Source organism: Bos javanicus, chromosome 2, assembly GCF_032452875.1.
Source record: "Bos javanicus breed banteng chromosome 2, ARS-OSU_banteng_1.0, whole genome shotgun sequence".
Classification (NCBI taxonomy): Eukaryota; Metazoa; Chordata; class Mammalia; order Artiodactyla; family Bovidae; genus Bos; species Bos javanicus.
The window spans coordinates 864,119-889,232 of NC_083869.1; the positions used below are offsets into that span (position 1 = coordinate 864,119).

At 37.8% G+C, this 25,114-nt stretch overlaps 1 protein-coding gene across 5 annotated transcripts in view; it reads right to left on the reverse strand.

Moving 5' to 3' along the window:
- The window catches only part of HERC2 (HECT and RLD domain containing E3 ubiquitin protein ligase 2), a 234,718-nt gene that overhangs the window by 74,415 nt on the left and 135,189 nt on the right, over positions 1–25,114 (reverse strand). For all 5 annotated transcript variants that reach the window (XM_061431346.1, XM_061431353.1, XM_061431374.1 and 2 more), the window contains 7 exons: positions 23,941–24,049; positions 23,685–23,824; positions 18,797–18,987; positions 18,100–18,205; positions 17,913–18,004; positions 8,389–8,564; positions 1,616–1,727 (listed from right to left, as the gene is read on the reverse strand). In XM_061431346.1, the coding sequence (XP_061287330.1) occupies positions 1,616–1,727; positions 8,389–8,564; positions 17,913–18,004; positions 18,100–18,205; positions 18,797–18,987; positions 23,685–23,824; positions 23,941–24,049 (926 nt within the window). The remainder of the gene's footprint in view (positions 1–1,615; positions 1,728–8,388; positions 8,565–17,912; positions 18,005–18,099; positions 18,206–18,796; positions 18,988–23,684; positions 23,825–23,940; positions 24,050–25,114) is intronic.

The following is a 25,114-nucleotide window of genomic DNA, read 5'->3' on the forward strand; positions in this document are numbered from 1 at the left end:
AAATTACAAGTAATCGTATTTAATAGTACAAAGAATTTACATGGTTACACTCTCCAAAGAATCTCTTGTCTATTACAGATGCATAAGCATTTTAAGAATGAAATGATATACTGGAATTTACTTTAAAATACGTAGGGGTGAGGCTATGTAGAAAATAAAGATAGAAATGTGACCATCCACAACTGCTAAAGCTGGTACAGTGACAAAAGGAGCAAGTCTCTATTCTGCCTACCAGGGAGGTACATCTGAACATCTCCATAATAAAAGGTGAAAAGAAAAAAAAAAAAAAAAAATACACATACTGTAAAGTTATAAACAAACATTTGGTAAACTATATTTTATTTCAGGTCATGTCCTCCTCATTCTTGTTAATTCCGACTTCTTTAAGAAACTATTAATATATGTGCAAATTTCCCATTAGAGATGAATGTGATTTCATTTAAAATTACTAAAGCCCTTGTCTAAAAAGTCTTTTATGATGCCCATACGTCATGAAGTATCAAACAGGCAATGCTACCGTGGAAGAAGGACGCTCTTCATCCCAACTATGAAGCACCCATCTGCCTTTCGTGTGCAAACACCCATGTGCACACAGGGCCCTCTAGAGAGCCCACAGTAATAAAAGAAGCGCCCAGATCTCCTGGGCCCCACACATCTCCAAAGGCAGTGCAGCGGCCTCAAAAACAAAGGGAACCCAAGGCTGCTGAATTATATAGGATCATTTTCATCATACTAGAACCATGGTCTCAAAATGAATGAGTTCTAACTTTCCGTTTCAGTGTCTCAACAATGCAAATAACAGGGATCTTACAATGAGTGAGGTCTCGTGAAATACTAAGTTGTGTCTGTGCTAAGTCGCTTCAGTCATGTTCAATTCTCTGTGACCTTATGGACTGAAGCTGCCTAGCTCCTCTGTCTGTGGGATTCTTCAGGCAAGAATACTGGAGTGTGCTGCTATGGCTTCCTCCAGGGGATCTTCCCGACCCAGGGATTGAACCTGCATCTCTTGGGTCTCCCGCATTGGCAGGTAGGTTCCTTACCAATAGCACAACCTGAGAAACCCAAGTAACACAGATGCTCAGTCAAAAAGAAACTGTTTTCAGACACTAAACCTTGGAGGAATCTATTCTGTGGCACCTTAGTTGAGAGCCACAGGTGAATTCAACTCGAGTTCAAATGCATACCTTGTCGTTCCTACTCTTTAAAATATAATCACAGTCTACAATTTTCACCTCTACACTTGTCAAATGTTTTCGGAAGTGTATCTTCTAGTTTATAAAACAGCAATAATGCAACTATAGCTAACATGCACTGTTTTCCAAGGACAGAGGCGTCTTAGAACCTAAAATGATAATGTCTATGAGTTCATGTCAAGAATTACTTAAGAAAAGTCCATTTTAAAAACAACATATAAAAGGTATGATGTATAGTAGAAATCAAACCAATATTGTAAAGCAATATTAAACCCTTCAATTAAAAATAAATAAATTTAAAACACACACACACACATAAAAGGGAAAATCATTATAAAAATTTTAAGAGGCCTGGCTAACTCTGGGCCTGTGTGGGCCCAAGCAGTGTGGGGTGGCGAGCGCATGGGGTGTCAGGCACACACCTTGGAACCCTTCAGACCTCCCAGCTGGTCCTTGTCATTCAGGCCCCACACAAATACTTTGGTTCTTATTGTAGCTGCTGATTCCAGACCTGCTGCCTTCTTTCTAATAAGGCTAATCAAAGTAAAAAAATAAAACAGAAACAGAGGTTAATCACATAGCAATTTTTTAAATAAAGAAGAAACAACCTAAAGCACACAGTTTGATGGTTACTACCAAACACTCTTAAAATTTTGCTATAACTAAACAAAATCCGAAGTATACACAAAAGTTAGTGGTACAGAGGGTCAAAATGTCTACAAACCAACATACTACCTTTCAATACTAGAATTTAACTTTAGCTATTTATCCTGGTGGAAATCTTTCTAGGAGTTGTTACTGTTGTTTAGTCGGTAAGTCCTATCTGACTCTCTGCAAGCCCACAGATTACAAAGGCTTCCCTGTCCTTTACTATCTCCCAGAGCTTACTCAAACTCATATCCATTGAGTCAGGGATGCCATCCAACCATCTCATCTTCTATCATCCCCTTTTCATCCTACCCTCAATCTCTCCCAGCATCAGGGTCTTTTCATATGAGTCAGCTCTTCAGATCGGGTGGTCAAATTACTGCAGCTTGAGTTTCAGCATCAATCCTTCCAATGAATATTCAAGGTTGATTTCCTTTAGGATTGACTGGTTTAATCTCCTTGTACTCCAAGGGACACGCGAGAGTCTTCTCTAGCACCACAGTTGGAAAGCATGGATTCTTATGCACTCAGCCTTCTTTATGGTCCAACCTGCACATCTGCACATGACTACTGGAAAAACTATAGCTTTGAATAGATGGACCTTTGTCAGCAAAGCGATGTATCTGCTTTTTAATATGCTGTCTATGTTTGTTGCTTCTATCTTTTAAATTCATGACTTCACTCACTATCAGCAGTGATTTTGGAGCCCAAGAAAATAAAATCTGTCACTGTTTCCACTTTTCCCTATCTATTTGCTATGAAGTGATGGAACTTGAAGTGACAGAACTTAATGTCATGATCTTTGTTTTATGAATGCTGAGCTTAAACCTAGGTTTTTCACTCTCCTCTCTCACCCTCATTAAGAGGCTTTTTCGTTCCTCTTAGCTTTCTGGCATTAGAGCGGTATCCTCTGCATAGCTGAAGTCGCTAACATTTGTCCCAGTAATCTTGATTCTAACTGTGACTCAACCAGCCCGGCACTTTGCTTGATGTACTCTGTATATAAGTTAAGTAAGAAGGGTGACAATATACAGCCTTGTCATACTCCTTTTCCAATTCTGAACCAGTCTGCTGTTCCCTGTCTGGTTCTACCTGCTGCTTCTTGACCTGCGTAAGTGTTTCCCAGAAGACAGGTAAGGTGGTCTGATATCCCCATCTCTTTAAGAATTTTCCAGTTTGTTGTGGATCCACACAGTCAAAGGCTTTAGCGTAGTCAATGAAACAGAAGTAAACATTTGTCTGAAACTTCCTTGCTTTCTCTATGACCCAGTGAATGTTGGGAATTTGATCTCTGGGTCCTCTGCCTTTTCTAAACCCAGCCTGTACATCTGAAAGTTCTTGGTTCACATACTGTTGATGCTTAGCTTGAAGGATTTTGACCATTACCTTGCTAGCATGTGAAATGCAACTTTATGGCAATTAGAACATTCTTTGGTGCTGCCCTTCTTTGGGATTCGAATGAAAACTGACCTTTTCCAGTCCTGGTGCCACTTCTGAGTTCTCCAAATTTGTGGGCATATTGAGTGGACACTTTCATAGCATCATTTTTTAGGATTTGAAATAGCTCAGCTGGAATTTCATCACTTCCACTAGTTTTGTTTATAGTGATGCTTCCTAAGGTCCACTTGACGTCACACTCCAGGATGTTCACCTCCAAGTAAGTAACCACACCACCAGGGTTATCTGGATCATTAAGATAGTTTTTGGATAGTTGTGCATTCTTGCCACCTCTTCTTATTCTCTCCTGCTTCTGTTAAGTCCTTACCCTTTCTGTTCTTTATCATGCCCATCCCTGTATGAAATGTTCCCTTGGTTCTTCAATTTTCTTGAAGAGATTTCTAGTCTTTCCCATTCTGTTGTTTTCCTCTATTTCTTTACATGAGTACATGAGTTAGTCACTCAGTCGTGCCCGACTCTTTGCGACCCCATGGACTGCAGCCCACCAAGCTCCTCTGTCCATGAGATTTTCCAGGCAAGGATACTGGAGTGGGTTGCCATTTCCTCCTCCAGGGTATCTTCCCAACCCAGGGATCAAAACCAGGTCTCCTGCACTGCAGGCAGATTCTTTACCGAGTGAGCTACAAAAGAAGCCCCTATTTCTTTACAGGATTCACTTAAGAAGGCTTTCTTATCTCTCCTTGCTATTCTCTGGCACTCTGCATTCAGTTGGGTATACTTCCGTTTCTTGCTTGCCTTTCACTTCTCTTCTATTCTCAGCAGTTTGTAAAACCTTCTCAGACAACCACTTTGTCTTCTAGTATTTTTTTCTTTGGGATAGGTATTGGTCACTGCCTCCTATACAATGTAACAAACCTCTGCCCATAGATCTTCAGGCACTTTTTCTACCAGATCTAATCCCTTGAACCTATTCATCACCTCCACTGTCTAATCATAAGGGATTTGATTTAGGTCATACCTGAATGGTCTAGTGGTTTTCCCTACTTCCTTCAATTTAAACGTGAATTTTGAAATAAGGAACTCATGATCTGAGGCACAATCAGTTCCAGTTCTTGTACCTTGCTAATGGGATATGGCTTCTCCATCTTTGGCTGTAAAGAATATAATCCATTTGATTTCAGTATCGATCATTGGGTGATGTCCATATGCAGAGTTGTCTCTTGTTATTGGAAGAGGGTGTTTGCTATGACCAGTGTGTTCTCCTGACAACACGTTAGCTTTTGCTCTGCTTCACTTTGTAGGACTTCCCTGGTAGCTCAGATGGTGAGGAATCCACCGGGGAATCAGGAGACTAGGGATCCATCCCTGGACTGGAAAGATCCCCTGGAGAAGGGAATGGCTACCCACTCCAGTATTCTTGCCTGAAGAATTCGATCGACAGAAGAGCCTGGTGAGCTAAAGTCCATGGGATTACAAAGAGTCAGACACAACTGAGTGCCTAACACTTTCAGAACTCTCCCCTGTGTTGTTGAAGAGGATGTTTGCTGTGACCAGTGTTTCTCTTGACAAAACTATTAGCTTTTGCCGTGCTTCATTTTGTAGTCCAAGGGCAAACTTGCCCTGTTACTACAGGTATTTCTTGACTTCCTAATTTTCCATTCAAATCCTTTATGATAAAAAGAGTAAATTTTTTGCTGTTAGTTCTATAAAGTGTTGTAGGTCTTCACAGAACCAGTCAATTTCGGCATCAGTGGTTGGAGCACAGACTTGGATTACTGTGATATTGAATGGTTTTGCCTTGGAAATGAACCAAGAGCATTTTGTTGATTTGGAGATTGCACCCAAGTACTGCATTTCCAACTCTTACTTACTATGAGGGCTACTCCATTTCTAAGGGATTCTTGCCCATATTAGTAGGTATAAGGGTTACCCAAATTGAATTTACCCAAAGACTCTTGAGAGTCCCTTGGACTGCAAGGAGATCCAACCAGTCCATTCTGAAGGAGATCAGCCCTGGGATTTCTTTAAAAGGAATGATGCTAAAGCTGAAACTCCAGTACTTTGGCCACCTTATGCGAAGAGTTGACTCACTGGAAAAGACTCTGATGCTGGGAGGGATTGGGGGCAAGAGGAGAAGGGGATGACAGAGGATGAGATGGCTGGATGGCATCACTGACTCGATGGATGTGAGTCTGAGTGAACTCTGGGAGTTGGTGATGGACAGGGAGGCCTGGCGTGCTGCGATTCATGGGGTCGCAAAGAGTCGGACATGACTGAGCGACTGATCTGATCTGATCTGATTCTCACTCATTTTATTTTACAGATTCCTAAGATGTCGATGCTCACTCTTGCCATCTCCTGCCCAACCACATCTAACTGACGGTGATTCATGGACCTAACATTCCAGGTTCCCATGCAATATTGTTCTTTATAACATCAGACTTTACTTTCACCACCAAACAAATCCACAACTGAAAGTCATTTCTGCTTTGGCCCAGTCTCTTCATTCTTCCTGGAGCTATTTTCCGCTCTTCCCCAGCAGGAGTGGACACGTTCTGACCTGGGGGGCTCATCTTCTGCTGTCATTATCTTTTTGCCTTTCATACTGTTCATGCAGTTCGCGAAGCAAGAATACTCGAAGGGTTTGCCATTCCCACCTCCAGTGGACCATGTTTCGTCAGAACTCTTTGATATGACCTGTTTGTCTTGAGAGGTCCTGCACAACGTGGCTCTTAGCTTCATTGAGTGATTGCAAGCCCCTTAGCTAGGACAAGGTTATGATCCATGAAGGGGCTTCCTATGAAACACTAGGAACTAGGAGACACTATAATTTTCTTGTACACCAAGTTGACCATGACATATTTTAAAGCAATTACCACTCATCACCTTAATATAACTACTATAGATGTAACTGGAGAGAATGCTGGTTAAACAGCTCTAAGAATCACCACCAGTACTGGCACTGTGGCCATGTCCCTAAATCCAGACCTCTGTTTGGTCATACTTTTTCCCAAAACAAATAATAAAATGGATTCAGTCATATGACCTCCAACGTGCTCTAATACAAGCACGTGAACCAAGGCAAAATGCAATTTTCTTACTTTATACCCTCTGTCCACTGTATGGTCAGCTATGCTAGAAGTCCCAACCTCCATTCTACCAGGGGAGGCCTGCCCTAAATTCCAGGGCTCCTGAAGCACAGGCAGCTGGCTCCTGCCACCTGACTCATTCTATCTTCTGACCTGCCCTCAACAGGTTAAAAGTTTGAACAACAAAGCCACAAATTCTTCAAAATATAATGAAAATAAAATTGAAAAAAATACTACAAAATAAGTATAATAGCAAAACCAGCAAGTGATGTCCATGAGTTAGGTGTTAACTATACTGTTAAAAAAACTTAAAAGTGGATATTGTTACTTCCAATTCGTTGTATATCATAAATCAGTTCAGCTCAGTTCAGTCGCTCTTGTGTCCGACTCTGCGACCCCATGAACCGCAGCACGCCAAGCCTCCCTGTCCATCACCAACTCCCAGAGTCCACCCAAACCCATGTCCATTGAATCAGTGATGCCATTCAACCATCTCCTCCTCTGACATCCCCTTCTCCTCCTGCCCCTCAATCTTTCCTACCATAAGAGTCTTTTCAAATGAATCAGCTCTTTGCATCAGGTGACCAAAGTATTGGAGTTTCAGCTTCAACATCAGTCCTTCCAATGAACACCCAGGACTGATCTCCTTTAGGATGGACTGGTTGGATCTCCTTGCAGTCCAAGGGACTCTCAAGAGTCTACTTCAACACCACAGTTAAAAGCATCAATTCTTTGGCACTCAGCTTTCTTCACAGTCCAACTCTCACATCCATACATGAACACTGGGAAAACCATTGCCTTGACTAGACGGACCTTTGTTGGCAAAGTAATGTCTCTGCTTTTGAATATGCTGTCTAGGTTGGTCATAACTTTCCTTCCAAGGAGTAAGTGTCTTTTAATTTCAAGGCTGTGAGTCACCATCTGCAGTGATCGTGGAGCCCAAAAAAATAAAGTCAGCCACAGTTTCCCCATCTATTTCCCATGAAGTGATGGGACCAGATGCCATGATCTTCGTTTTCTGAATGTTGAGCTAAGCCAACTTTTTCACTCTCCTCTTTCACTTTCATCAAGAGGCTTTTTTAGTTCTTCTTCACTTTCTGCCATAAAAGTGGTGTCATCTGCATATCTGAGGTTATTGATATTTCTCCTGGCAATCTTGATTCCAGCTTATGCTTCTTCCAGCCCAGTGTTTCTCATGATGTACTCTGAATATAAGTTAAATAAGCAGGGTGACAATATATACAGCCTTGACGTACTCCATTTCTTATTTGGAACCAGTCTGTTTTTCCATGTCCAGTTATAACTGTTGCTTCCTGACCTGCATACAGGTTTCTCAAGAGGCGGGTCAGGTAGTCTGATATTCCCATCTCTTTCAGAATTTTCCACAGTTTATTGTGATCCACACAGTCAAAGGCTTTGGCATAGCCAATAAATACAAATATAAATCATAAATAGACTGAGTCAATTAAAAAATTATACAACAGAAGACAAAGGATACATATATTCTAAAAATGGATGTTGCTTCTAGCTTCCAAATAATATAAACTATTTAATGCCACTGAACAATACACTTAACAACTGGTTAAAATGGTAAGTCTTATGTATATTCTACTATAATAAAAACTTTCAATTTACATGTTAACAATAAAATACGTAACATAAAAAAGGCTTTAAAATATATACCACCACATACTATCTCCACAGGAAAACACAATTAGGGACAAATAAATAAGAAAACTATAAGAATATACACCAAAATATTAACAGCGATATTTCAGGCACAAAAGTTAAACATTTGTATTTTTTCTTTTAAAAAAATTTTTCTAAATACAATGTTTCCGTATTAAATTTTTCCTAAAATTAAATTAAATTACAATTTTGGAAAACTTAACTAATATTTACCAAATAGTCCTATGAGCAATAATATAATACATATGGTCTATATAACACATATAGACTATATAATACAATAATCCTAATGTATTCTCACTATGAGATACACTCTAATTAAATATTGGCTTTTGAAAGTGAGAGTGTGGGCGTAAGCAAATAGCTCTCACCTCCCACTGTTGCCTTTTTCATCTTCTTCTTCTTCATTATCTGAAGCTAAGAAAGGAACTGCAGCCATATCTTCCTCCTCTGCACGTATCCGTCCCAGCAGGATGAGACCATGGATTTTACAATCAATTCCTGAGCTTCTGCACTGCTTTATGGCAATTTCAATATACCTGTGATACTAGACACAAACACAGTAAGCTGCAGAGCTTTCAGAGGCAAACACTTTAACTAGAGAGAAGGACATATGAAACATGCAGTATGTGGCAAGTCACAAGCCTTCCTAACACTTGAAGTATGGAGAATTTGACATCAACATGCACACACTGCTGTATTTAAAACAGATAACCAAAAGGACCTACTGTACAGCACAGAGAACACTGCTCAGTGTTATGTGGTAGCCTGGATAGGAGGGGAATTTGAGGGAGAATGGGTACATTACCTGTATGGCTAACTCACTCTGCTATGCTTGAAACTACACCATTGTTAAGCAGCTACACTTTAATATAAAATAAAAATTTAACAAAAAAATTTGACTACATACAAATTAGAAAAAACTATACAAAGAACTCATAACCCCACCAACTAGCCCAACAATTATCAATGTATGATTGATTTTGTTCATGTAGGGATTATCATAAGAAAATTCCTGACAACATGTTGTTTCAAAACTTCAGTAGGTATCAGCGAAATATCAGCATTTAACAAATACATCCACAGTACTCTTATGATAGCTAAAACAATAGTCTTATGTCATCTAAATGCTGCTGCTGCTGCTAAGTCGCCCCAGTCGTGTCCGACTCTGTGCGACCCCATAGACAGCAGCCCACCAGGCTCCACTGTCCCTGGGATTCTCCAGGCAAGAACACTGGAGTGGGTTGCCATTTCCTTCTCCAATGCAGGAAAGTGAAAAGTGAAAGTGAAGTCACTCAGTCGTGTCAGACTTTTAGCGACCCCATGGACTGCAGCCTACCAGGCTCCTCTGTCTATGGGACTTTCCAGGCAGGAGTACTGGAGTGGGGTGCCATTGCCTTCTCCGCATCTAAATGCTACCAGTGATCAAATTTTCTATCTGTCTTGTAAACATCTTTCTATTCTGGACTTGTTCAAATCTAGGTCAAACGCTGTACCGTCTTCACCATTCATTATTTTAAAGTTGGCCCTCTGTCCTGTGGTACGCCCACATCCCATACATGGCGTTTCTAAATGTAGTTTATCCCTCTAGCCCTATATTTCATGTGAACAAAGACTGACTGCTTCCAGGGGACCTATCAAACCTTAAGATCTATAATATCTATGATGTCACAGGAAGAACAATTTGAATAAAACAAACAAATAGAGAAATGAAAGATTCTATAGGAAAAAAAAAAGATAGTTTCTTTCTTTAGCAAGGAAAAAACAAAAGGGTTAAGATTTTAATGCAGTGCAAAGGGCAGACACTGTCTGACTCACGAATCATAGAAAGCAAATGCAAAGAACATTTATGGGATAACTGGGAAATTTTAAACACTGACTGGATATTGTATCATATTAAAGACAAAATTTTAGGTGTGATTTTATTGTGGTTACATTTTTAAAGTCCTTGTCAGAAATAGAAGTACTCACTACTGAAATAATGTCATGGCTAGAACTTGCTTTAAAACACTCAAAAAAATGGGGTGTAACACAGGAAGAGAGTTAGTGAAACACGACTGGCAAAAATGTTGATAATCATTGAAACTGGGTGGGAGGTTCATGGAGGATTCAGTATACTTTCTATTTTCAGTTATGTTAGAAAAATTCTGTTAACAAGCCATTTTTAGAGGAAAGGCAATGCTAGAGAGTTCCATAGCTTTAGGAATGATAATGCTCTACTTTGTAAGTTGGTCTGATGGGTGGAGACTGGGCCATGAATTTTCTGAGTACTCACAATGCTTAATATTTCTCATATATGTGGTATAAGCTATTTTGTGCTCATCAAATAATACATAATAAATTGTTTTCAACTGAAAATTTGTTAAAGTCAATATATCTTTTATGAATAATAACCTCAGTTTTTTATTAAATAAATTAATCCTTGGTTATTGATCTACTTAAAATACAAAGCAAAATTCAAACAAAAAATATTCAGTAGTATAATTCAGACATAAGACAAACTGCATTTTCCATTACCCTGGAATAAGTTATTACAATAAAATGCACTAAATGCATTATCTTTTCTCAAAAAAACTCAATAATATATTACATTTTCATCATTGGCCACTTTATTATTACCACCATTGATAGTAACTGTTAATTACATGGTATTTCACAAAATAGTTTAATGACACTGAAGAATGAATGGTGTTCTACAATTTTATTCATTGAAGACTGGAAGAAAATTTTAAAAAATCTTCCGGTGTACCCAAAGGCCAAATAATCAACTCTTGGATCTGGCAGGGGAAGTGCTAGTACGGTCCCATAGTCTCTAGACACAAGTTACCAACTTTCCACTCTTAAAAAAAATTAATCTATGACTGGCTGTGTACCAGGTTCTTTGATATAACACACTAGGACCCCATGAAACTTGTCTGTCCTTATGTGGGCATGTGTGTTAGTTGCTCAGTCGTGTCTGACTCTTCGACTCATGGACTATAGCCCACCAGGCTCCTCTGTCTATGGAATTCTCCAGGGAAGAACAATGGAGTGTGTTGCCATTCCCTTCTCCAGGAGATCTTCCTGACATAAGGATTGAACCTTGGTCTCTCACACAGCAGGGAGATTCTCTACCATGCGAGCTTCTTGGGAAGCCCTTTGTGAGAATACCAAAATAATAAAGCAATGACTAACAAACAGCACTTAATAATTTAAAAATAAACTCACGATGAATTTTAGATGAACAGAAAGTCAAATGTTTGACATCTTTATCCACTATCATACCAATTAAACAATTTCTCATGAGACAATGTATATATAAGCAGTAAAAAAAAAATTGCCTTAATTTGCATTATTTTAAATATATATAATTTACCAAAATAGTGTAGATTTACTGAAAGATTTATGTGGCAGTCTCACTAATCTATAATATGTTCTATTTAAAAGAACCTTCACTGATTCTATCAGAATTTTTAAGAGATAAAATTAACTTGGATTCATTTTGCAAATGTCCTTATTACCAAATTAAAGGTATGAAAACAAAAACAATTTCAGTGTCATATATATGGTTAAAAAGAACCACTGCTTACTAGTACATATTTAATGGAAATACCATGATGCTAGATGCCCAAAGAAGCCCAAGGTGTGTGGCAATGACTTCTGCCTAGAGCTTTTTACCTGCTTTTAACCAAAGACAATGAGGAAGGAATTTGTTTTGTTTTGAAATTGATCTGGTAAGCAACAAATTCAAGTTGTACACATGTCAAATTTTAAAATAAATACAATTATTTAACTAAGGGGAGAAAATGGGCTCAATATTATTATAGAGATGATGAGAAAAGGAACCTCTCTTGCCATTTGCAAACCATCAAAGGAATACTATCAGAGTGGTCAAGATGGCAGAGTAGAATAACCCTCAGCTCATCTCTTCTCACAAGCACAACAAAATCACAACAATCTGCAAAAGAACCATCACCAAAAGACTGAAACCACCAGGAAAGATCCTCTAAAGATGGACCACAACAAGAATGGCAGAAGGTGTGAACTCCTGATATAATCAAATCCCATACCCTCCAGGGTTCAGTTCAGTTCAGTTGCTCAGTCGTGTCCGACTCTTTGTGACCCCATGAATCGCAGCACGCCAGGCCTCCCTGTCCATCACCAACTTCCGCCAAAGATGCTTTTGTTTTGTTTTGTTTTTCCCAAAGATGCTTTTGAACTGTCGTGTTGGAGAAGACTCTTGAAAGTCCCTCCAGGGTTGGCAACCCACAAATTGGAGAATAATTATATTCAAGAGTTTTTCTCATGTCACTCTCCCCAGCCTGGGGGTCTGGCACAGGAAAGAGAACCTTAAGAACATTTGTCCTTGAAGGTCATAGGGGCCTGACTAGATGAGCTCTAGAAGGAGGACGGGTTGGGGTGGGGGGATACTTCACTCATACAGGGCACCTGCAAAACCTCATACGTGCCGGGACCAAGAGCAAAAGCAGTAATCGGATAGGTGCTGGGGCCACACCTACCTGCTGGTCTTAAGAGGGTCTCCTCAAAGGGGAGGCAGGGGGTGGCTGTGGCCCCGCCTGTGTGTGCAGACAATGGTGGCAGATACACTGGGGAAATATTCAGCTGCATGAGCTATCATGGAAGACAACATTCTGACACCAAGACCTGGCTCCAAACATCAGACTCTAGACTCCAGTGCTACAAGGCCTCAGCCCAAACAACAAACAGGGTGGGGACACAGCCCTACCCATCAACTTCAACTGACTCTAGACAAGGCCATGCCCACCAGAGGATCAAGACCCAACTTCACCTACCAGAGGACAGGCACCAGCCCCTCCCACCAGGAATCTCAACTATAAAAAATATCAACAACTTCAGATATGCAGATGATACCACTCTAATGGCAGAAACTGAAGAGGAATTAAAGAGCCTCTTGATGAGGGTGAAAGAGGAGAGTGAAAAACCTGGCTTAAACTCAATATTCAAAAAACAAGAACCATGGCACCCAGTCAGATCATATCATTGCAAATAGATGGGGACAAAATGGAAACAGTGACAGATTTTATTTCACTGCAGACGGTGCTCCAAAATCACTGCAGATGGTGATTGCAGCCACAAAATTAAAAGACACTTGCTTCTTGGAAGAAAAGCTATGACAAACCTAGATAGCATATTAAAAAGCAGAGATATCATTTTGGTCTGTAGAGTCAAAGGTATGATTTTTCCAGTAGTAATGTACGGATGTGAGAATTGGATCACAAAGAAGGCTGAGCACCCAAGAACTGATGCTTGCGAACTATGGTGCCAGAGAACACTCTTTAGTGCCCCTTGGAGTACAAGGAGATCAAACCAGTCAATCCTAAAGGAAATCAAGCCTGATATACACTGGAAGGACTGCTGCTGAAGCTCAAATACTTTGGCCACCTGATGTGAAGAGCCGACTCATTGGAAAAGACCTTGGTGCTGGGAAAGATTGAAGGCAGGAGGAGAAGGGGTTAACAGAGGATCAGATAGATGGTTGGATGGCATCACTGATTCAATGGACATGAATTTGAGCAAATTCTGGGAGATACTGAAGGACAGGAAAGTCTGGTGTGCTGCAGTCCATGGGATCACAAAGAGTCGGAAACGACTTAGCAAATGAACAATAACAATGCCTGCCAGAAGTAAGAAAACTATTAATCCTGCAGCCAACACATCAAGTCTGTAAATGCAGACCAGATCCTATCCTGAAACCAGCAGGCCCCTGGCCCTTTCTTCAGTGATGAAAGGAAGTTCACTGCTGGATTGCATAGGACCTCTCTTATAGAGGGCCACTTCTCCAAGGCTGAGAAATAGAACCAACCTACCACGTACACAAAAACACAAGAAGCAATTTTGACAAACTCAAACAATAGAATATGCTTCAGATGAAGGAGCAGGATAAAACATCAGAAGGAAAACAAACTGATGTGGTCGATTCTCAGGCAATCTACCAGGGAAAGAGTTCACAGTAATTATGGTAAAGATGATCAAAGAACTCAAGAGGAGCATGGATACCCAGAGAGAGAAATTAGAAGCGTTTTAAGAAAAAAATAGAAAATATACAGAACCACACAATTAATAAATACAATAAGCGAAATGAACAATACATTAGAAGGAATGAATAGTAAACTAAATCTGACAGAAGAATGGATTCATGAGCTGGAAGACAGAATAGCGGAAATCACCACCACCACACAGAAAAAAAGAACAAAAAGAAATAAGGGCAGTTTAAGAGATCTTTAGGGCAATATCAAGCACACAGATAGTCATATTATAAAGGTCCAAGAAAAAGAGAAAAGGTGTTTGATAAAATATTTGAGGAGATAATAGCTGAAAACTTCCCTAACTTGAGAAAGGAAAAAGTCAACCAAGTCCAGGAGGTGCATAGAGTCCCATAAAGGATTAACCTGCAGAGGAATATGTGCAGACATATTATAAACTAAATGAAAAAAAAAATGAACAAAAAGAGAGAATGTTAAAAGTAACAGAGGAAAAGTAAAAAATAACATACAAGGGATCTGCAATAATGCTATTAGCGGATTTTTTTTTTTTTTGAGGAAAGAACTCTGCAGACTAGAAGAGACTGGCATAAAATACTCGAAGTGATGAAAAAGAAAAATCTACACCCAAGAATACTCAGCAAAAGCTCTCACTGAAATTTGATGGAGAAAACAAAAGCTTTACAGACAAGTAAACATTTTTTAAGAACAACTCAGGAACACCAAACAAGCTTTATGATAAACTCTAAAGGAACTTCTCTAGGTGCAAAAGAAAAGGCCACAACTAGAAGCAAGACAGAAAATCATCCAAACATAAAGCTAGTAGGGAGGTTAAAAGACAAAAGTAGTAAAAATCCCACATTAAGGGTTTAAGGGTTATACAAAATAATTAGATGTGAGGCATGAATTGAAAAACAATGACCATGAGGGGAGTAGAGTACAAATGCACGGTATCTAAAATGTTTAAAATTAAGAGATAAGCAACTTAAAACAAGCACATATATAACTAGACTGTTGTACAAAAAACTCACATTAACCAGAAAACAAAAATCTATAATAGAAATACGCACAAAAAAGGAAATGAAATGCAAACTTACACTAAAGTTAGTCAAGTTACAAGAGAAGAGAACAAAGGAAAAAGGGAAAAAAAGACCTATGAAAACAAACTCAAAATAGCAAAATGGCAATATAAACATACTTATGGATAAACACGCTAAATGTAAATGGACTAAATGTATCCAAAGATGCTACCAGAAAACTACCTAGAGCTTATCAATGAATTCAGTAAATTTGCAGAATACAAAATTAATACACAAAAATCTGTTGCATTTCTATGCACTAACAATGAAAGAAAGAGATTAAATCAGAAAGAGAAACAATGATCGGAAAAAGAAATTAAGGAAACGATCCCCTTAATCATCACATCAAAAAGTATAAAATAACTAGACTAAACCTACCTAAGGAGGCAAAAAACCTGCATTTCAAAAGCTTTAGACACTAATGAAGGAAAAAGAAGACAATACAAACACATGGAAAGATAGACCTTGTTCTTGGATTGGAAGAACTGATATTGTGTGAACTATACTATCCCAGGCAATTTATAGATTCAATGCAATCACTATCAAGTTATCAATGGCATTTTTCAGAGAACAAGAAGAAAAAAATTTTTTAATTTGTATGGAGACACAAAGTACCCCAAAAAGCCAAAGCACTCTTTGAGAAAGAAATATAGAGCTGGAGGAAATCAGGCTCCTGACTTCAGGCTATACTACAAAGCTACAGTTATCAAAACAGTATGGAAATCACACAAAACCTGAAATATAGATCAACAGAATGAAAGCCCAGAAATAAACACATACATCAATGGTCAATCAATCTACAACAAATGAGGCAAGATCATACAACGGAGAAAAGATGGTTTCTTCAGTAAATGGTGCTGGGAAAGCTAGACAGTTACATGAAAATTAAAGAAATTAGAACACTCCCTAATACTATACACAAAAATAAACTCAAAAGGGATTAAAGACCTAAATCGAAGACCAGATACTATAAAACTATTAGAGGAAAATATAGGCAGAATACTCTTTGACATAAGTAGCAGCAAGATCTTCTTTGACCCACCTTCCAGAGTTATGGAAATATGAACAACAATAAACAAATGGGACTTAATTAAACTTAAAGCTTTTGCACAGCAAAGGAAACTATAAACAAGATGAAATGAATGAAGAAAACAATCGCAAACAAAGCAACTGACAAAGGATTAATCTCAAAATATACAAGCAGCTCATGAACAAACAAATCAAAAAACTGGCAGAAGACCTAAATAGATACTTCTCCAAATAAGACATACAGATGGCCAACAGGCACATGAAAAGATGACCAATTATTAGACGAATGCAATTGAAAACTATGATGATGTATCACTTCATACCAGTCACAATGGACATCATCAAAAAGGCTACAAATAATAAATGCTGGAGAGGGTGTGGAGAAAAGGGATCCCTCCTGCACTGTTGGTAGGAATGTAAATTGGTGCAGTGACCAGGGAGAACAGTACCGAGGTTCCTTAGAAAATCAAAATAAAAGTTGTCATATGATCCAGCAATCCCACTGCTAAGCATATATCTGAACAAAACTCTAATTCTAAAGATACATACAAGTCTTATGGATTCTGTGGGAGAGGGCAAGGGTGGGATGATTTGGGAGAATGGCACTTAAACATGTATAATATCGTATGTGAAATGAATCGCCAGTCCAGGTTCAATGCATGATACATGATGCTCGGGGCTGGTGCACTGGGATGACCCAGAGGGATGGTATGGGGAGGGAGGTGGGAGGGGGTTCAGGATGGAGAACACGTGTACACCTGTGGCAGATTCATGTTGATGTATGGCAAAACCAATACAATATTGTTATTAGCCTCCAATTAAAATAAATAAATTTAAAAAAAATAAAGATACATACACCTCAATGTTCATAGCAGCACTAGTTACAATGGCTAAAACAAGGAGGCAACCTAAATATCCATCAACAGAAAGATAAAAAAATGTGGTACCTATATACAATGAACTATTACTCTGCCATTTAAAAAAAAATGAAATAATACCATTTGCAGTACCATGGATGAATGCAGATATTTCATATTAAGTAAGTCAGACAGAAAAAAAAAAAATCATATGAAATCATTTATCTGTGAAATCTAACAAAATGACACAAATGAACTTACTTACAAAACAGAAATATACTCAGAAAACAAATTCATGATTACAAAAGGGGACGAGGGTGGGAGACAGGGGTTAGGAGTTTGGGATTAATCTCTACATATTACTATATAGGCAGAAAGAGAAGAGGCCAAGAGAGGAAGGATGAGATGGTTGGTGGCATCACCAATTCAATGAACATGAACTTGGGAAAACTCCAAGAGACAGTGAGGGACAGGGAGGCCTGCCATGCTGCAGTCCGTGGGGTCGTAAAGAGTTGAGCACAGGGAACTATATTCAAGATCTTTTAATAACCTTTAATGGAAAAGAATTTGAAAAAGAATACATATACACACACACACATTATATATAACGTATACACACAGTATTCTTGGGGTTCCCTTGCAGCTCAGCTGGTAAAGAATCTGCCTGCAATGCGGGAGACCTGGGTTTGATTCCTGGGTTGAGACGATCTCCTGGAAAAGGGAAAGGCTACCCACTCCATTATTCTGGCCATGGAGAAGTCCACGGGATCGCAAAGAGTCGAACACAACTGAGCAACTTTTCCACACACACCCATGTATGTATAACTGAATCACTTAGCAACTGAAAACACTGTAAATTAACTATATATCAATAAAAAATTTATATAATTATACCTTAAAAAAGAGGAACACTATCTAATCTACTCACCTCTGTGCAGTCATTCAGAAGAGATACCGTTGTGTCAGTGGGGTTGATGTTGATTGTCTTTAATTCAATTAGGTTATTTAGTGAATTTCCACCTAGGAAATAAAGGGACAGGAGCATAAAGGAATCAGACAAAGAAGTTTTCATTATATAATAGAAGATACTTTTTTGAGTAAAGTAACTCAATTACCTGACACAACAACCAGGGAAGGCATGTAGCTACTGTCAGCAGGATCTACAATCATTTTTAATCTATGAACAAGAACATCTGGGAAAATCTCCAAACGAATCCAATGCTTTAAAAGAAAAAGAAATAAGTATTCTACTCCATTACTTGTTTATTAGAAGAAAGCCTCCCTCTATGCCCCATAAATGATGTGTTTATAGCCTTTTGACATAGGGTGGTCCATTAATATCCATCAATGGGTGGGTTACAGAAAACATTAGAATCAAAGTAGAGGAAAAGCACCGTTCTCCAAGTCTAACCTTCATGGCTAGATGAGGCACACCCAAATATAAGTGCAATTAAATTAACATTCTAAAAAATAAACATATATTTATTAGGGTATATTAGAAAATCTTCTAATAAGAAGCAGAATCTGAACTCATACATTTTATGTGGGGGAGTAAAACAAAACAAAGCCCTATTTAACTCTCTATCAGTTAGATAAAATCTATCATTTATATTTTTTAAAATCTCTGACAATGAAAACTAAATGGCATATTACTCTGTACAGTTAAAATAATTATGAACTAAAATATAAAATGAGTACTGACAGGTGACATCCCAGTATACCTTCATAGGATTTTCAAAGTTTGTGTTCAAGCTCTAAAACGTAACACTTCTAAACAAAAGTGTCTTTGGACATGCCCCCATGGCACACTACCTTTCCTTGTGAACCAGAGGACTGCCAGCAGGGCTCACTGCCATCAATAAGACGAGAGGCTTGGTTCACAGAGGACGACACGTTTAGACTCTTCACCATCCGTGCCCAGCTATCCAGCAGCATTCCTGGCTGACTGTTGTGACAGCGTTTCAGCTGTTTTCCAGAACGGCCACAAAATATTGCAGACTGTCCTATTTAATGATGGCCAAACAGTGTTAATACTTGTAGAACAGAAACTTCACAACCAAGAAATAAAGAATTTTTTATTGAGGTCCTTACTTCAAGAAAACAGTAAGTTTCCAAATTAGAAGGAGCTATTACATAATACTTAAACGGCTTCAAAAAACCTAGCCAAGGTATTTTATCCCAATTTATGAGATGAAGTTCATATAATACTATGATTTATTCCACTTGACTCCCTCAAGTAACAACAGAGTGATGTATCTCCAGATAGAAGGACATATAAAAGCGGGGTATGAAGTTCAGTAACTGTGCTTACAGAAGACATTTTTTTAAAAGTTTTCATAAATGCAATAAAAACAAACTTGAAGAGTTTCTACTTTCTTAAATGGCAAATCTGGGAATTGATCTATCTCTTCCATTGAGGACAAGTAGAAGAGGCAGACAAAACATTTAAAGATGAATAAATCTTGAAAATATCAGAGTAAACAAGCTGATAAAGAATTGTGGGACCAGAATTGGAGGAAGGCTAAGATGAAAAGCATCAGAATGAGCTGCTCTGTGGATCAAAAAATGCTTTTCCCCAGTGGTATTTGTCAGTTTCTAAAGGGAGCCTTAAACAGGACACACAGCACAGCCCATCACGAAAGAAGAAACACAAAGAAAAACTCACACTCTGAGCTAGGGTCTCAATGGGAATAACCACAGAGGAAGAGAAGAGTTAACTCTACAAAGTTGTCTGTTTGTTTCCAGACTGCAGTTCTGCATGAAATCATCTCCATCAACGAAACTGGACTGAGGTGAGCCCAGATGTTAATTCTTACGCCAATTACCTAGAATTCCCAAATGGCACTAGTGGTAAAGAACCTGCCTGCAGACAAAGGAGATATGAGAGAGAGGGGTTCAATCCCTGGGCATCAGGAAGATCCCCTGATCCCCAAGGAGGGTATGGCAACCTCCACCAGTATTCTCACCAGGAGAATCCCATGGACAGAAGACCTTGGCAGACTACATCAATAGGGTTGCAAAAAAGTCTGACTCAACTGAAGTAACTTACAAAACACACATGCACCAATTACCGAGAAGATCAACCCTCTCTCCCTCCATCTCTGGAGAAAGGTAGCATCATAGGCCTCAAATTGATTCAAGAAGTAACTTTTGTTACCATATGTCCAGTACATGATGGAAAATGAGGAGACAAGGGAACATGACTACAACCTATGACAAATGACAGACAATAGAGAGAGACTCACAGAGGCTCCAGATAGAATTATAAAGTACAAATTTTATAATAACTATACTTAGTATGTTTGAAAAGATAAGACACTGAATATTTCAGCAGAGAATTGAAAATTATTTTTTAAAAGATGAGAACTGCTTAATACAGCAATTAAAATAAAAAACTCAATGTATAGGTTTACCAGCAGACTAGATTCAGATGAAAAAGAGAACTAGCAAAAATTATCTAGAATGAAGAACTGAAGAGCATAAGTTTAGAAAACATAAATGATGTGAAAAATTTAATAAACGGAAATAAGATCTATCTTATCAGAAAGAAGAATCCCAAAAAAGAAGGAAAAGAAAATAGGGCAGAGATTAATAATAGAAAAAATACTGGATGACGGGAAATTGTCCAAAACAAACAAAAGATATCAAAGCACAGATTTTAAAAGCCCTACTTTGAAAGCTGTAAAAAAAAAAACCTGAAATTTTTTTACCACACACACCAAAAAACGGGTAGTTATAATGAGAAGTGATGGATGTGTTAACTACCAACCTTGCTGCAGTAATCATTTTGCAATATATGTGTACCAAAGCATCCCACTGAACACTTTATACTTATACAATGTCATATGTCAATTATAGCTCAAAAAAGCTGGAAAATTAATTAATTAAAAGCATTACTAACTGCAAGAAAGATAAATACAAAGAAATATGTATATATGCATATGTAAGATTTGTGTAAGATAAATCTTACACAAATCTTTGTTTGAGATACGAGTATCTCAAAAGCAGATCTCCTTCATAAAGATAAAAAGGTATTATAAATTAGGACTATAAAAGAACATTCTCAACATGATAAAAGCTATTTATGAAAAACCTTCAGCTAACATTGTACACAATACTTAAAAACTGAAAGCTCCCCCTATGATAAGTCAAAAAACAAGACAAAGATGCCCATTTTTGCCACTCGTATTCAGCTTTGTACTGAAACACTTAGCTGAAGCAGTAAGGCAGGAAAAAGAAATATAAGGTATCCAAATTGGAAAGGAAGAAAAAGTAAGACTATCCCAGATCACAGACAACATATATATCTTACACATAGAAAACTAATGAAGACTACAAAAAAAGCCAAAACAAAACAAACTCAGTCAGAGAAAATAAATTCTTCTAAGTTGTTAGATATAAATTCAACAAGCAAAATGTGTTGAAACTATGTACTGAACATGTGTAGTGTGTATTTCTATGCACTGGCAATAGATATTTCAAGGAGGAATTTTAAAATAATAATTTAATATAGCATGAAAAATAAACACTTAGGAATAAATTCAACCAAGAACACACAAGACTTATACACTAATCACAAAACACTGATGAAAGAAACTAAAGAAGATCTAAGCAAAGACAACTGACAATTCTGTCCAAAGTGATATACAGAGTACATGCAATTCCTATCAAAATACTATTTTTCATAGAAGTAGAATCCATCCCCAAATTTATATTGACTTCCAAGGGACACCAAATAGTTAAAACCCTTCTTGAAAAAGAAGAAGGCTGAAAGATTCCCATTTCCCAATTTCAAGACTTACTACAAAAGCTACAATAATCACAGTGTCACGGTGTGGTACTTATGTAAGGATAGGCAAAAAGACCAACAGAGTAGACGAGAGAACCCAGGAAAAAACTCTCACATCTATGGCCAACTGATTTTCAGAAAGGGTGCCAAGACCATTCAATAGTGAAAGGACAGTCTTCTCAACAAATAGTTTTGGAAAAACTGGATACACATACTTAAAAGGATGAAATTACATATTATACTATGTATAGAAATTAACTCAAAGTGGTTCAAACTATAAACCTCTTATAAACATAGGGACGGATTTTCACAACTTTGGGTTTAGCAGTGATTTCTGAAGTGGACCCAGAAATAAGTATGACATCAAATGGCACAGACAAACAAAAGAAACAATAAATTAAAATTCATTAAAATGTAAAACTTTTATCACAGAATCCTATCAAGAGGGTGAAAAGAAAACCAACAGAATAGGGTAGAATATTTGCAAATCACATATCTGATTTGATGCCCACAATACATAAAGAATTCCTGCAAACTAACATCAAAAGTTTTGAAACTGAGCTGACACACCCCTTTGCCAAAGATATATAAAGAGCAAAAAGCACATGAAAAGAGGCTCAAAGCCATTTATCACTAGGGAAACTCAAAAATCAAAATCACAATGAGATAACTACTTCTCACCATTAGCATGGCTTCAAAAAAGAAGAAAGAAAATAAAATGGTGAGCATGTGGAAAAACCAGCATCCTCATATACTGCTGGTGAAAAAAAGTGAAATTGAAGTCGCTCAGTCGAGTCTGACTCTTTGCGACCCCATGGACTGTAGCCTACCAGGCTCCTCAGTCCATGGAATTTTCCAGGCAAGAGTACTGGAGTGGGTTGCCATTTCCTTCTCCAGGGTATCTTCCCAAACCAGGGATCAAACCCGGGTCTCCCGCACTGCAGGCAGACGCTTTACCGTCTGAGCCACCAGGGAAGCCCACTGCTGGTAGGAACGTAAAATGCTGCAGTCACCGTGGAAAACATTTTGATGGTTCCTTAAAAAGTTAAAGAACTACAGAATGGCCCTGCAATTCTACTCCTAGTTTTGAAATAGGGACACATTTGTCTATCAGTGTTCATAGCAACATTATTCACAATAGCTGAAAGGTATAAACAACCCAAATATCCATTAATAGAGGACTAGATAAGCAAAATGTGATATATACATACAATGGACTATTAGTCAGTCATAAGATGAAATTAAATTCTGATACACGCTATGTAACATGAACCCTAGAAACATAATCTAAGGTGAAATAAGTTAGATACACAAAAACACAAATTTTGTGTGGTTACACTTACAAATGAGGTACCTGTCTCTGTCTAATTCAGAGACAGAAAGTGGATAAGAGGTCGCCAGGGATTGGGGAAGGGAAGAATGGGCATTATTGCTTAATTGGTACACTCCTATATTGGAATGGTGAAAAAGTCTTAAAAATACTGACTGTTGACAGTGTGCAATATTCTCTTAATTATACACTTAGAAGTGATTAAAATGGCAAATTTTATGTTGCATATATTTTACCATAATAAAAAATATATATATATATATATATATACTAAAAGACATACAAATAAGTCTATCCAATTCTACATCCCATCCAACAAAACATTTATTAGTTTCTTGAGTCCATTTACTCTTTATGAAAATACAAGCAAACAACACTGTTATTCTAGTTCCATGGACTACTCATTACTTGGAAAAAAAAAACAAAACAGCAATTCATCAAGTGGGCAGGACCACCTTTCCTGTCTCACTGTGTACACAGTATAGTGCTCACCAATATGAACTTTAAAGAGGAAAATTAAGTATCCACAATAATTATCTAATAATAGTCTGTTGAAAGAGAAGATAACCAGTCTACTATACCTGGTTCATTTATTCTGCCAAATGTATGTCTGGTGTTGTGTTTTCTGGTTTTGAAGCAAGCTTCACAAAAATCAAAGTCATCACAGTTTCTGCATTTGAATCTAGATCCATTGATGGGAAACATCTGACAGCCATCACACCTATTTTTAAAATAGCCATTGAGTTGATAAGAAAAACATGAGGTCAGCTACCAAATTTAATTCCAAAGAAAACCATTCCTCCCAAACAAATCTGGCAATATAAAAATAAAACTCACGTAACCCCAGGGTGAACACTAGGTACCAATTCCATTTCTGATAACAGCCCAGTCCAGTGAGACTGCTGAGGAAAGTCGACAATAACATCTTTTCCATTGGCACTGAAAGCTAGGAGAGACAGAAATTGTTTGAAACATCTCTGTCACCAACAAAAACCTAAAATTAAATCTATACCTAGCTATGTGACACTGTATTATAGTTGTTTTTGTTTTACAAAGAGTACTTCTCTTTTAGAGAGGCATACTAAGACACTTTTGGATGAATTAACGCATGATGTCAATTGGGAATTAGCTTCAAAATAATGGAGGGAGAGGATCATGGATGAACAACTTTGGCCAGTAGTTGTCAACTGTTGATGCCAGGTGATGAGTACACAGAAGTTCTTTATACTATAGTCTCTATTTTTGTATACGTTTAAAATTTTCTACAGTAAGAAGGTTCATTTAATTACACCAAGCAAAAACTCCATTCAGTATCTTAGGGAATAAAAATTACATTAATAATATATCTACTGCCCTTTGGTGAAAGCTACTCTAAATATTAACTTCTAAATCAAGTTATTCTTTAAATTTATCTTTGCTTTGATTTGTAAAGCTTTGAAGAATCGCTTCAGAAAACTGTTAAACAAAACTGAAAACTGTTAAAGTAAAATATTAAATAATTGTTCTTATGTAATCGAAGAAACACTAATACCCCTGGGCCCACTGGGAAAGTACCACCACTGTGGCCATTTTTAATCTAAGCTGTACAGTAAGAGGTTTTCCTACAAGGATAAAGGAAGACAAAACAAAGAAAAATGGCACTGAGAGCAAATTTAAGATAAAATAAAACCACACAAATACTTAATCATTTCTCATGCAACTGTTAAAATGGATATGTATACCATTTAAAGGGTGCCATGTTTGATTTGAAATCTCAAGAATATCACATTAAACATAAAGTGAGGAAAATTTTGTGTTTCCAGTTGCCAACTTCTATCATTTGCACAAATCTATTTCTTAAATTTATTAAAAGAAAGAAAAACACTGAAGGAGCTAGCCATTTGGCAGGATTGACAGAACTTCAAAGAACCCCAACACAAGGCCACCCTGAGACTGTGACAGACTGAGGTAAAAACAAAACCACTCTTTTAACATATCTGGTCACATTCAATCTAATCCAAACCACAAGCCC